Source organism: Pelodiscus sinensis, chromosome 13 (assembly GCF_052426305.1).
Source record: "Pelodiscus sinensis isolate ZL-2025 chromosome 13, ASM5242630v1, whole genome shotgun sequence".
NCBI classification, from domain to species: Eukaryota; Metazoa; Chordata; order Testudines; family Trionychidae; genus Pelodiscus; species Pelodiscus sinensis.
Genome location: NC_143064.1, coordinates 10,843,521 through 10,855,936, shown reverse-complemented (window position 1 = coordinate 10,855,936; position 12,416 = coordinate 10,843,521). Strand labels below are relative to the sequence as shown.

General features: G+C 41.7%; 1 protein-coding gene across 1 annotated transcript; it reads right to left on the bottom strand.

Annotated features, from left to right (window-relative positions):
* Positions 1 to 1,271: 1,271 nt before the first annotated feature.
* On the bottom strand, positions 1,272 to 9,786 carry SLITRK4 (SLIT and NTRK like family member 4). Its single transcript, XM_075941067.2, has 2 exons — positions 9,632 to 9,786; positions 1,272 to 7,868 (listed from the first exon to the last, which is right to left on the bottom strand). Exons 1-2 carry the CDS (start codon positions 9,648 to 9,650, stop codon positions 5,305 to 5,307), a joined length of 2,583 nt encoding a protein of 860 aa, XP_075797182.2. The 5' UTR covers positions 9,651 to 9,786; the 3' UTR covers positions 1,272 to 5,304.
* Between the last annotated feature and the right edge of the window lie 2,630 nt (positions 9,787 to 12,416).

Sequence of the window (12,416 nt, the reverse complement as noted above, 5' to 3'; positions counted from 1 at the left end):
GCTTTGCCACTGATTTAATGGCAGCAGAATCAAGATCATGCTGTCTTTCTTCTAGGGATTGAACATGTTCCAGTTAAAAGCGATGACTAAACTCCCTACTGACTTCATGGGAGCTGAATCCAGCCCTTGCAATTCCAGAACTGATTTCTGTTTTCATATTCATCAAGGTAAACTCCAGTAAAGTCAGCGGAGATACTTCACATTCACACTAGTGTATCTGTGAGAAGATTTTATCCCTGAAAGTTGTTTTTCTAATTTTATTTTTCAGTACAGTATCTGTCACTGCAAAATGTGTTTTGTAAATTTGAATTGAAGTTAAAAATACAGTACTGCCAATGCAAGATATATGAAGGGCATGCCATCAACTTAACAAGCCTCTATTTTTAGAAAACAACTGTATGTATCTGTATTATAAAAACACCATCAAAACTGCAAATGAAATAATTTTCAAAAAGTACTTATGCTTCAAGTTTTTTATTCAGAAGGAATGCCTATTGGTTGCATGACTAGGCCTAAAGTTTTCACCCATATGCTTTTGGTTCACTCTTTAGGTTTCACTGCTGTTGTACAATGGAAAAAAATCAGCATTAAGTCCTAATTTCTTAGTCTGTATCACTCTTTGATTTCCTTACACGACTTCCATGCTGTATGTTTAATCTAGGACTGTGGGGGAATGTTTAATCTAGTTTTACATGAAGATTTTTATTAAGATTTGCAAAACATTTTTAATATAAAATCTAAATTTGGAGCCTAAACTAACTGAGGGTCTTGTCTTGACTTTCATCTACAAATGCTTCTAAGATTCAGGAAAGGCCAGTGGACAGAATTAATTAAACATAAATTAATTTTGATCCTTTGCAAAATTGTCTTATACAAACTGATTAATGAAAGGGGATCAAGGTCAAGACAAATGTCCTTAACATTGTATGATTGTTCTTCCAGGCATTTCAATGTGGAAGACACCAGAAACTGACTAGCAGCTATTTTGGGCTCATGTTACTAATGCAAACAGTCCCATTTGACTTCAGTTGAGACTATTTGGATGAGTAAGGAAAGTAGATTTGATCTAAACATTGGATAGGGGGATAAATATTTTTAAATATTTGCCCAAATATTAATCAATATAAAATAATGTCTAACTAGTTTAGAGTTTCTCTCTTCTGAAAACAAACTCAAATGTTAGGCATTTAACAAAGTCTAGTTTCAGAAATATGATTGTACCAAACAATTTTATTAATATTTCAATACAAATCTTTTAAATAAATTCTCTCTAATATCTTGATGTTGTTGAAAGCAAACAAAGGTCACTGAAACATTTTTTTCTGAATTTTACATTATACTGGATATTATAAGTGAACTCTATTTTGTATTATAAACTAATCTAAAAATAGTAATGATCAAAGCAGGGTAAAAACAATACATTTTGTTTTCTTTGCTTTATTTCAAAATAGAGTGATTATAAATACATTCTTGTCATATTTCCTTCCCAACTCTTTGGATGCAAAATAAAATTAAATAAAACAAAAAAATTTAAAAAATCCTACTGCGCTCATTTCATACAATAGCAATGTACAAATCATGCAAAAATATTATAGATATTATACCACCATCATTTTCTAGACGTGTTTGTTTACTCAAACATTTGTTAACATTATTCACAAGGCCATGCCTTTTATAATGTACACCATTCTTATGGCTTCAAAAATTATCTTTTGGATTATCTTTCAGATTTATTTACTCTCAGTCTGGAAAACTAAATGTAAAATGTCAGTTGGTGTCTGGACTCAACTTCCTTCATTACAATGACTGCGTTTTGATAAAATTGCACAAAAATTTCTCTTTCAAAGAAATGATTACACTTTATTGACTTCATTAAAAATGTAAACTTGATTTATAATACAATGAACACTGTAAATTACGGTAACACCTTCACTCCTTTAGTGCTGCCTGAATGTCATGGCAGCTACTTTAACAACATGGCCACTCAAATCAATATAATGCAAAGACGGGCTGGGTTGTTTAGCCACACTGGAAAAGTGCCTTTCCTGGATAAACTAGCATTAGAATTGAGTGAACATTCCACCAAATTGTTACCTGGAACATACACTGTCCTTAAATGTTGGAGGAAGTCAACTAACATTCAGGTTGCAATTTAAACCAACATCATCAAGGACACATAATGGGTTGACCACCCCGATTTTTTTTTTTACTCACACTGCTATGCCTAGCTATTGCACTATATTGTAAAACACTACTGAGAGAAAATAAAGTCCAGATTGAGTGACCCCGAGCACAGGTAGGCATGTATGCATTCCAGTGACCCTGTTGAATTCAATCAGGCAAGTCATGGGAGCAAAGTGATCACCAAGGCATAAGGGTTCTACAGCAGGTGTGAACTATGTAACATATACAACAATACTCCTTCTCCTGCTCCCATTTAAATCAATGCCCAAGGTATCATGCATTTAGGCCCTAATCCAACAACGGACTTAAACACGTGCTTACTCCTAAACTCACGAGTACTCTCATTGCACCTGATTAAAGATGAAATGCTTTGCTGGAGGGGGACCTACCAGAACTACCTAATGCAAGCATAATGGCAAAATTCGTCTCTTAAACAGTCCATTTCCCCTGACAGATGACTTATAATGTAGTTGAGGGAGGAATATCAACCTTAACTGTTGTTCTGTTAACCCTGATCAACATCAACCACAAACATGTCACCCTTAACAACGTTCACAATGTTGCAGTTATTCATGCAGTATTTTTTTTAATGCACATCTCTCAATAGAAGGATTTGAGACATAGGTTCTGATGACGCTTGAAGTGTGGGTCAAATGCTTTCTGCCTTGGCAAATCTCAGGGTTCTGTGAGATCTCCACCAAGTTGTGCAGCACTGAGTAGAAGGCAGCAACCCACTGTCCTCAGATTGCTGATGTTGCTTTTATGTTCTAGCTTTCAGTGCATCTTTAAGATTCTTTCATCCAAAGGCCTCTGACACAATAAACTAAAACATTTTCCTCAGAGCCTGTGCAGAGATTGGGGTCAACAAGCAACTAGGAATCTTTTAGGCCAGGACCATATGCATGCATAGTAACCATATCCAGAAAATCCTTCTGACACTTTGAATGAAATAAATTAGTGCGTAAGTGTAATAGCAGCTTTTTTTCAAAGATGAACCACTCTGTTGTTCATTTATATATATATATATAAAAAAATCTAATGTCCCTCATACATTTTGTCTCATGAAGAAATTAGGGGAAAAAAATTGAAATTGCACGTAGAAAAATGTCTCTCACTGTCTCTCTCTTTAAAATAAAGAAGCGCTGATGCTTTTAAAAAACTTTGTTAAAAAAATATTCCAGGCATTATGCCAAGGATCATCCCAGAATAAAATTTTACAGCAATGTTATAAAATCCTGAAATTAGAGGGTTAGACTGGAAAATGCTGACACAGCCTTAACCACAGTGGTGCTATCAGGCTTTGTTGTAATAGCTGCCACTTGGAATTCATGAAAACATTAACGTTTATTTTCTATTGCAACTTGATTGACTTATGTATTGATTTTAAAAGGGAGGGGGAGTATCATAATTTATGGCAGCAAGACAGGTTAAGGTCCTGATGCAAAGTCCATTGATATGAGTGGAGAACCCCCTATTATCTTGAATGGGCTTTGGATCAGATGTGTGGTGTAGATTTTCTGTATGATGCTTTACCAACACATGCCTACTCTGATCTTAAATTACCATCTCCCAATGAGAAAAAGGAGGCATTTTCCATCTTGACCATTAGTTGCTATCAACTGAGATTCAGCTTTCACCAAAGCTTTATAGAGGTGGACTACAAAATACTCTGAATTGAACCGAGACCACTAAATCCATCTGACAATGTGACTTTGATACACACATGATTGCCATATGGTTTACTGCTCTGGTTCATTATTTGACTGACAGCAGTCAGAAAGATAACAGGGACAGAGAATTGATGCATATACAATTAAACATTTACCCTTATTCATTAATGCCTGAAAATACTTGTAGTGAAAACTATTTAGGTTAAGCTGCAGACCCCTGAAAAACAAGACAATTGATGGCAATTAATTGCCTTAGACAACAATACTAAAAAAAACCTAATGAAACTATTTTAAAATGCACCATTGGTAACAAATCTGAAATAAGATAATATACTAATTTCACAAGAATTATACAGAACATTTTTATTATTATTATTATACCTGATCACAGGATCCCAAATAATGCTATACAATTTCTCACCAGTTTTTGTTTGGTATATTGTTCTGTTTTTAATTTATATTGAATGATTAATGCATTGTGATCAGGAAAACAAGTCAGGCATATTAAATACATAGTAAGGAGTACATATTTTCCTATTTAGTATACAAAGTATTTCATAAATATGAATGATCTTACAAAAATAATTTCTGCTACGCTCACACAGTAAGCACTTTGCAAAGTTTGGTCAACCTTTTGGGGTTGTAGAAGTGTCACATAACTGAGAAGGAACTCTAGTCTTAATTGGATTTGAGTCTTACATAAGATTCTGCATTAACATCAAGTATTTTCTTCATGTCACTACAAATGCTGCAGAAGTCAGGTTGCACTTTTTTTCTTTTCTTTTTTTAATGTTATGTATAGACAGGTATATTTCAAGTGGTCAGATTTATTTTATAGGTATGTTATGTATGGTATATTTTAAACAAATATTTGCACAATTTTAACATTATAAATCCAGTGATTTCAAGATGCAGGCCATAAATGTAACCAATTTACACATACTATTGAATGTTCTCTCTTTGCATGCTTTTTACTTTTCAGATAATCTTTAAACAGTGCCATTACACCACCACAAATCAAAGGATTACTCAAGTTCCACCAACTTAATCCACGTGCAAGATGAATTACCCAGCAAAGGTACAAACACTGGTACCAGTTTTCTTGTGTTTGTTCTAACAAATCACAAGGAGACGAAGGTTTTGCATTTAAGGTACAAAACATATATGCCTCTTGAGGTTAAATTCAGTGTAATATGTGTCTAAAGCATCCCTTTGGCAATAGAGTTTGCAGTATCCCTACAGGATTCCAGTGGGTATCAGCTTTATGTAGTAAAATCTATAAAGGAAATTCTCCTCTACTTGACAAACCATATGCAGCTACAGATAGATACCCTTGGATATACCTGCCTCTATGCCTACCTATATGATATAGTATTCGGAAGTTAAAAGTCAACAAAAGGCACTTTCATCATTAAAGAAATGTCCTCTGTAAGAAATAAGATTGCATGACCTATATTTTATTCAAAGCTGTTTGCTCTTCAAGGACTTGTAGGTAGTCAGGTGAACCTTGAAGTTTAGCTTTTAGTTCAAAATATTCACTCTTTCTTTGCTCTACCACAATTTTACTATGATTACCGCCTATTAATGACTTCTTGATTTTTTTGTCTTGTTGTTTCTCTGGATAGCGTATTTCAAAACCACTGACCCCTATGCTGTTGTATTCTTTTTTACTTTCAAGAAAATTCTGAATAAATACATTGGAATCCCTCCCAGGAAACAACTCATCCAGTTCATCAATTGTACTAAGTCTTTTTCTGGGATCCACATGCAATAAATCCTTTTCCTTGTCGGTAATATTTCTCAGAATGACTTTTTGCCCTTGTGGATCAGCAAATGTGAAGCCTGTTTCGGAATCTTTTAAGCCACAAGTGTGACTTTTGCTCATCTGCTCAATGGTTTGAGGAATGAAGGGCTCTGCTCCTAGTCCATCCTTTCTGTTTGATTTGTGGTCATGCTTTCTTAGCTGCAGTTGCATGGAACTGCACTCTTGGTTCCCAATTCCCTCGTGTTTTGCCGTTGGTTTCTTGTTGCGCCGAAGCACAAAGACAAGAAGGCAAAAAGCCACAAACACTGTTAAAATAAGCACAACTAGTATGCTTAAGATTAGGATGGACAATGGAACGGGGCCACCAGGAGGACTTCGAATTGGACCCAGCGGTGTTGTAAAAGTGACAGCAGGCACAGGGCTAGTGAACAGAGCAGATGGCTTGTTTAGAAGTTTAGGGCATAAGATCTCATTTTTGAGAGACTTCAGTTCAATGTTAGCAAACTGAACAGGTGTTTCACATTTTAACTCCTTCACCACAATACCTTCATTTAGTTTTTCCAGCCATAGCTTTAAAGCAACTAAATCACACGTGCAGTCCCATGGATTACCTTCCAAATCAATTTGTGTAAGAGATCTGAGCTGATCAAGAACGCCACTTACAGGTAAATACATGAAATGATTGTTCCTCAGATTCAGTCTAGCCAGTGGAGCCCCGGCAAAAACATAAGCTGGCAGACTTCTAAGAAGATTGTTGTTCAAGTAGAGCAGCTGCAAATTTGGCATGAAGTCAAAGGTGCCTGCTAAAATTTCTTTGATAACATTGTATTCCAAATACAGATATTGCAAATTGTGGAGGCCAGCAAACATTTCTGGACTCAGCCGCTCTATCTGATTGCCATTAAGATACAATCTCCGTAAATTTGTAAGGTTGCGGAAAACTGCCCCTTTGATTATTGCAATCTGATTGCTGCCTAAATGAAGTAAATCCAGCCCTTCAAAGTCAACAAAATCTGAGGTGTCCACATCCTTAATATAATTGCCATTTACATGCAGTTTCTTGGCATTTAAAGGTTTTGGTACCAGTTCGGCCAACGATTCTATATTTCTTTCTTGGCAATTTACACTTAATCCCAAATCAGAAGGATGAGTTTTGCAGACACATGGGTTTGGGCAAGGAGATAAAGGAGGTACCCTGGTCTGGTAAGACACAATTTGACTGAGATTGCGATTCGATAGTGCTTTCCCTGCGACTATCCCCGAGATCTTGGACGGACTGGTAGTTTTGGGAGGCTTGGTCACTAGTCTGTGCATTGACGTCTGTGTTGTGTGGCCATTAGGCGTGCTATAACCAGACTCCAGCTGGGATGGAGGCAGAATGCGCACATCAAAATCACTCCCAGTCCCCATGGAGCATAACTCTTGCTTATTGGTTTCTTTCAAAAGCCTTCCATACAAGTCACTGGGTGTTTCACAGATCGCTTCTCCGATATAAATGTTATAGGGCATATTTTCCAACCAAGCTTTCAAAGGCAACAAATCACAAGTGCAATTCCAAGGGTTATCTTCCAGCTGCAGTTCGACAACTCGCCCAATGTGTTCCAGAACTCCAATATAGGGAAGCTTCTGTATTCGATTCCCCCGTATATCCAGATGGGTTAGAGAAGCGAATCGAAAAATATTATCGGGCAGGAATGAAATCAGATTGTCATTAAGGATGAGGACTTTCAGCTTGTGGAGCTTATTGAAGGCTCCCCGTTCAATATACTTGATTAAATTGTAGTCAGCTTGGAGATACTCCAAGTTCTCTATGCCAAGGAAAGTGTCAGCGCGGAGGATCTTTAATTCATTGTTGTTCAAGTGCAACTGTTTTAATGCACTGAGCCCCAGGAATGCTCCTCCCTCAATGTTCTGCAATTTATTGTTCCCCAGTTGTAGGGACACAGCATATGTAAAATTCAGAAAGGTATTTGGATAGAGAATAATTAGCAGGTTGTTTTGAAAATTGAGATGGTAAAAGTTGGACCAAGGTGGTTTGAGCTGATTTGGTCGGTAGACTGCCACCTTCTCGCAATTGACGTACAGTACATTCTCAACTGACACACAAGAGCAAACATTACAAATCTCCACCGAGAAGTCAGGATCTACATTTGTAGGAGAAACCGGGGTTGACAACACCAATACGAGCCACAGCCACATCTTCTTGTGATCAGCAAACAGTCTCATGCTCCCGAAGAAGGATGTAAAATCTAAGGAAGAAAGGGGAAAAAAGAAAAGAAAATATTTTTTTTCAGTTGTCATTATTCCAAAAAAGTCATTTGGGTTCATATTGTACTCTATTAAGCTACTGTACCTGGCCAGTAGCATAGAGAAACTACAACTATGACATGTAAAGTAAAATGAAAGGTTTTATTTAATAACCCCACGAAATAATTTCAGATACAGAATGTGAACGTGTTCAGACTCACACATATATATGAGGGGGTATATATCAAATCAGCCTGACCAAAATGCATAACTAAGCAAGTAAAATAAGCCAAGCAGGTTTTGGTTCTTCTCCTGTGAAGTATCCACAATTCTGTTACTGTACTTATGTGGCCCTCCATGTAAAACACGTTAAATACACTTTGATGCTGCACAGGAATGGGCTGAGGTCATACTATACAAAACAAAGCTGTGGGCAGAAAGAGCAGAGCTGTGGGTACAATGCGATCCTGTATCTACCTACATCGCTATCACTGTCCAGAGAGGGAATTCATCTAGTAGCCGACCGGAGACAGAAATATCACGACTGTGCTTGCTAAACCTGTTGGAAGCGATGCACTCTGAAGCGATCCCGGAGAGCCAATGCACTGTCCATAAATCCTGATGCTCGGTTAATGATGGAGGAATGTGGCCGAGGAAGGAACAAGCTGCCCCATTCCCAGTAACAATACCCAGACGGGCGGTGCAAAACAAAGTCCTAATTCACCCCTGGGACATCACCCCGACCCGAGAGCAACTTTTCTGGAAGCAGCTGATCTAATCCGCCCCGATCGCTCCCAGGAAGGTGGCTTGCCAGAGCCCTTCTCCCACAGCCAGGCCATGTCTAGCTGCCATTTTTCATGGGAGAGCGGGCGCCCCTGGTATTTCCCGGGAGTGAGGGGCGATCCGGGCTGTTTTCCAGGGCCCAGAGCGGATCCCCACGGTGGGGAGGAAGGGAGCTGGCACGCCAGGGAGCTCAAAGGGGACGCAGGAGCCAGCTGCAAGAAGAGCGGGAGGAGGGGAGCGACCTGGCAGGGGAGGGCCAAGGGGAGGCAGAAAGGAGGGCAGCGGGACGTGCGGGAGATGGGGTTGGACGGGTGCAGGGGGAGGAGAGAGGCGGTGGGAAGAAGAGGAAGGGCAGGGAGCTGGGGGGGGCGCTAGGGGTGGAAAGGGGTATGGGGGGGAGGGATGCAGCGGGCAGATCCGATCACCACGTGCTGTCGCTTTCCCAAGCCGGCCCCGGATCCCCGACCCCCGCAGCTCGTCTGCAGCGCCCGGGCCATGCCCCCCCTCCCCCACGGTACCTACGCCAGGGGAGGGGGGGGGGGATTCCGCAATGTTTTGCCGCAACCCGGTGGCCGCAGCCGGCGCGGCTGGTGCCGGGCTCCGCTTGGCCGTGGGCGCCCTGTCGCCGCGGCGGCAGGGGGGAAGCGCCAGCGGCTCTCCCCCCCCCCCCAGCCAGCCTTTGCCACCGTGCACAGCCCCCCCCCCCCCCCGCACCTTTGCTAAGTCCCCTTCCCCCGGCGCCCCCCGCCCCGCCCGCCCAGGAGCCGGGCCCCGGGCGAGCGCCGCAGAACTTGGGGCCATCGACCCCGCGGGGCTGGCGGGGAGAAGCGATCGCGCCCGGGCCGGGCTCCCGGAGGAAGCGCCGCAGCCCGCTCCCCCGCGGAGCCGCCTCCGCCACCGAGCCCCCAGCCGAGCCGCGCGCTCCCGCCCCAGCCCCGCAAGGTCCCCGCGCGGCCAGCCCGGGCAGCGGCACCTTCCTTACCTTGGCCAGCCGGCTCCATCGCCGGCCGCGCGGCGCTCTGCCTGCAGCCTCTGCGATCGTCTCTGCGCGAGCCGGACTTGTGCTGCTCCGCGCGCGCACACACACACACGGGAGGGGGACACACACACACACACACACACACACTAGCAACAGAGAGAGACACACACACAGTGAGCTTACCCCCCCCCCACACACACACACACAGCGGTTATTACCCCTTCAGACACAGAGCGACGGAAATATACTCAGTGCCACAGACTAGCCCTACACACACACACACACACACTAGCTACACAGAAAGAGACACACACAGTGAGGTTACCCCCCCCCACACACACACACAAACACAGCGTGTATATTACCCTTCCAGACACAGAGCAACAGAAATACTCAGTGCCACAGACTAGCCCTGCACAAACACACACACGCACACACACCGATTATCCTGTATGTACAGAGATTTCCCCTTCACCTAGACATTGAGATTTCCCTCTGCACACATATAGAGATTTCCCTCCATCACACATACACACTCTCCCATCCCTTACATGCAGAAAGGCACCTAGCCGTGCCACACACACACACACACACACACACACACACACTTGGGCGCTGCTCAGAGAGACGGAAGAGGCAGAGGAAGGATAGTGAGACGGATCAAAGAGACCAAAGTGATACGGAAAGCGAACGACTCAACACACACACACACACACACACACACACACACACACACACACACACAGTACCCTCCCCCTCCGTCCCAGTCTTGAGCTCGCACCTGCCCTTAAGCGATGCCCGCCTGGCCGAGCAAGAGGATGGAGCAAGCGGCGCTCGGGGTACCACAACAAAGGCAGAGATTCCTTAACTGTGCCGCTCCGGAGCCGAGTTTCGAGGCAACGAGGAGTGTGGCAGGCAGAGTCATGCCGGCTTCCTTCCTACCTGCCCGCGCTGCAAAGTCCTAGGGGCTGGGGGAGGGCGGTAGCTACAAGTGAAGCCACCTGCCCAGGTATTGCTGGGGCTTCGGGTGTCCTCTGCGGCCATTCGACATCTCTAGCTAGCCACAAAGGGGGCACCCCTCACCGAGCGTCACATTTTGCAAAGGAGAGAAAACACACACACACAAAGCCGCCCCCTTGCATCCTCTCTGACAATTCAACCCCCCTCCCTCCAAGCTCTGCCTTTAAACAAGCTAAAGGCTGAAAGCGAGTGGGCAGCAATGGTAACATTTGATACAGTTAATGGGGAAGACAGTTATGAAACAGCCTTGCTTTAAGGAAACGCCAGCCTACCCCTTTCCAGAGACAACAACAGCTATTTGGGGGGGCTCATTCTTTGTACTTCGGTGAAATTCTTTCTCTGCCTGGGCACCAGTGGCAGGAGGATAAAATAACCCCTCCCTCCGATGGTATGCACTTGTGCAAATCAGATTCCGCTAATGAAGAACTCCCATTTACTTTACATTTCATGCGATCAGTGGAAGTGGTAATGAATACCACAAACAATGTGACACCGCGTTCCTAGGCAGAGGAATCACTTAACCAAAGGTGATCCTATCAACGGAGTTGAACTGTTTTCCTTTTGCTGCAAATGTGAACATGATTCAGTGGGAGAGAAAACTGCATATGTAAACATTGCACATATCCCAGGTGTGAGTGAGAAATCTAACCAGGAACATTGGAAGGTTTTAAGTGAGCAACAGAATTTCTTCATTTACAGAAATGAAATAAACACTATGCTCTGAAGGCTGACTTGTATCTAATTGAAACAATTGTAGAATGTTATTTTTCATTAAGCAGAGAGGATACCTGAACACAAATGTAGCTGACATCAGTGTTTTTGCATATCACAACAGAATTGAAGTAATCTGTGATTACTATTCACCCAATTAAAAGCTGAAGTCTTTAAAATGCAAACTCCTTTAATTATTGAACCATTAACACAGCACTATTCTCATAAAAGAGAATTCAGGTATATAAAAGGTCCAATTCACAAGTGCATTGGTTTGACCTGAATTTCCCACTCTTTATTCACATACATTCACAGGATGGGGAAATCTGAACTGCAAAAGAATGCAGCCAGTAAAACAAGGAAATACCAGTCTGAAAAAACTACCTAAAGTAGTTTTGTATTCCCAAGTGTAGGTGCGGGATCAAGGTGCTGGCTTTGCTTTTTTCACATGTTGTTTTAAACCAGATGTTAGACTAATTCTTTGCTTCTTTAATAGGTCAGATTGCATTAAGCATGTTTAGAAAGCTTCTACTCCAACTGCAATTCAAATAACTTCAGACCTCTACAACAAAGAAGCAAACTTCAACCTGTTAAAGCATGAAATGAATAAGTATCTAACCAAAGGGCATTAAAAAACAATGCAGACTCATTTGCTAAATTACTGGTTTTGTTTTCATTATAAACTGCTGTTGAGTTGTTTATATTGATGCTATTGTAAATCATGTGTAAGAAGAAAACTCAATATCCAATACAAATTTGTTAATAGAGAAGGGATTTAACATATGTTAGATCCTTTTTTATAATGTAGCAAAGTAAAGAAAAACCAAAATCTTTTAAACATGATTCCTGAGCGATCAATAAACTACAGTATATAATGTAAAGTCTGTTAAGAATTATTCCAATATGTATATATAAGGAATTGTACCTTTTGGTACTAAAAAGAAGATATCAGATCTAATGTTACAAGTAAAACAAGAGCATGAATGTAAGATCAAGATGTAAGACAGTGACACACTTAAGATATAATTTGCATAAAATGGCTACATATTAGAATCAC